At 39.4% G+C, this 439-nt stretch overlaps 1 protein-coding gene across 1 annotated transcript; it reads right to left on the bottom strand.

Moving 5' to 3' along the window:
* Positions 1–27: 27 nt before the first annotated feature.
* LOC107682118 (non-lysosomal glucosylceramidase-like) lies at positions 28–425 on the bottom strand (the record flags this gene model as incomplete). Its single annotated transcript, XM_016478473.1, has 2 exons — positions 28–134; positions 270–425. Coding segments are annotated over 2 exons (263 nt in total), but the record flags the coding sequence as incomplete, so codon positions are not given.
* Positions 426–439: the final 14 nt, after the last annotated feature.

Here is a 439-nt window from a genome sequence, read left to right as displayed (position 1 = left end):
AAAATAAAATAAAATCTGAGTGCCAACCTGGGTCCTGTCACCTTCCATCCATCATAAGTCTGGTCTGCATAGCCAGAATTTTCTATCAGCCCATCACCATCCTTATCAAATTTCAACTCCACTTCCATAACTGTCTAAATAAGCCAGAACATTAGATATTTGAGTAATGTGTCTTAAAACACTTGGAACTTGACAAGTGCCTTCACATTTGCATATGAAGGGGATATAATTTTACACAAAATACTAAAATACAATACAGAAAAACTCACCTGGCATATGGGCCACATGTCCTTCAGATACTGCTCATCCTGTGTCAGGTAATAGTCTCGGTACACCTGCAGCACAAACTTCAAGTTCAGATCCTTCCAGTCAGCTGTATCATGGATCATGTATGCATTGGCACGAACCCATGGCTCATCATCTGTTTGAAATCAAATAG

This window comes from Sinocyclocheilus anshuiensis, unplaced genomic scaffold (genome assembly GCF_001515605.1).
Source record: "Sinocyclocheilus anshuiensis isolate Anshui unplaced genomic scaffold, SAMN03320099.WGS_v1.1 C31637251, whole genome shotgun sequence".
In the NCBI taxonomy this organism is placed as follows: domain Eukaryota; kingdom Metazoa; phylum Chordata; class Actinopteri; order Cypriniformes; family Cyprinidae; genus Sinocyclocheilus; species Sinocyclocheilus anshuiensis.
This window is presented reverse-complemented; position numbering and strand designations above follow the sequence as displayed.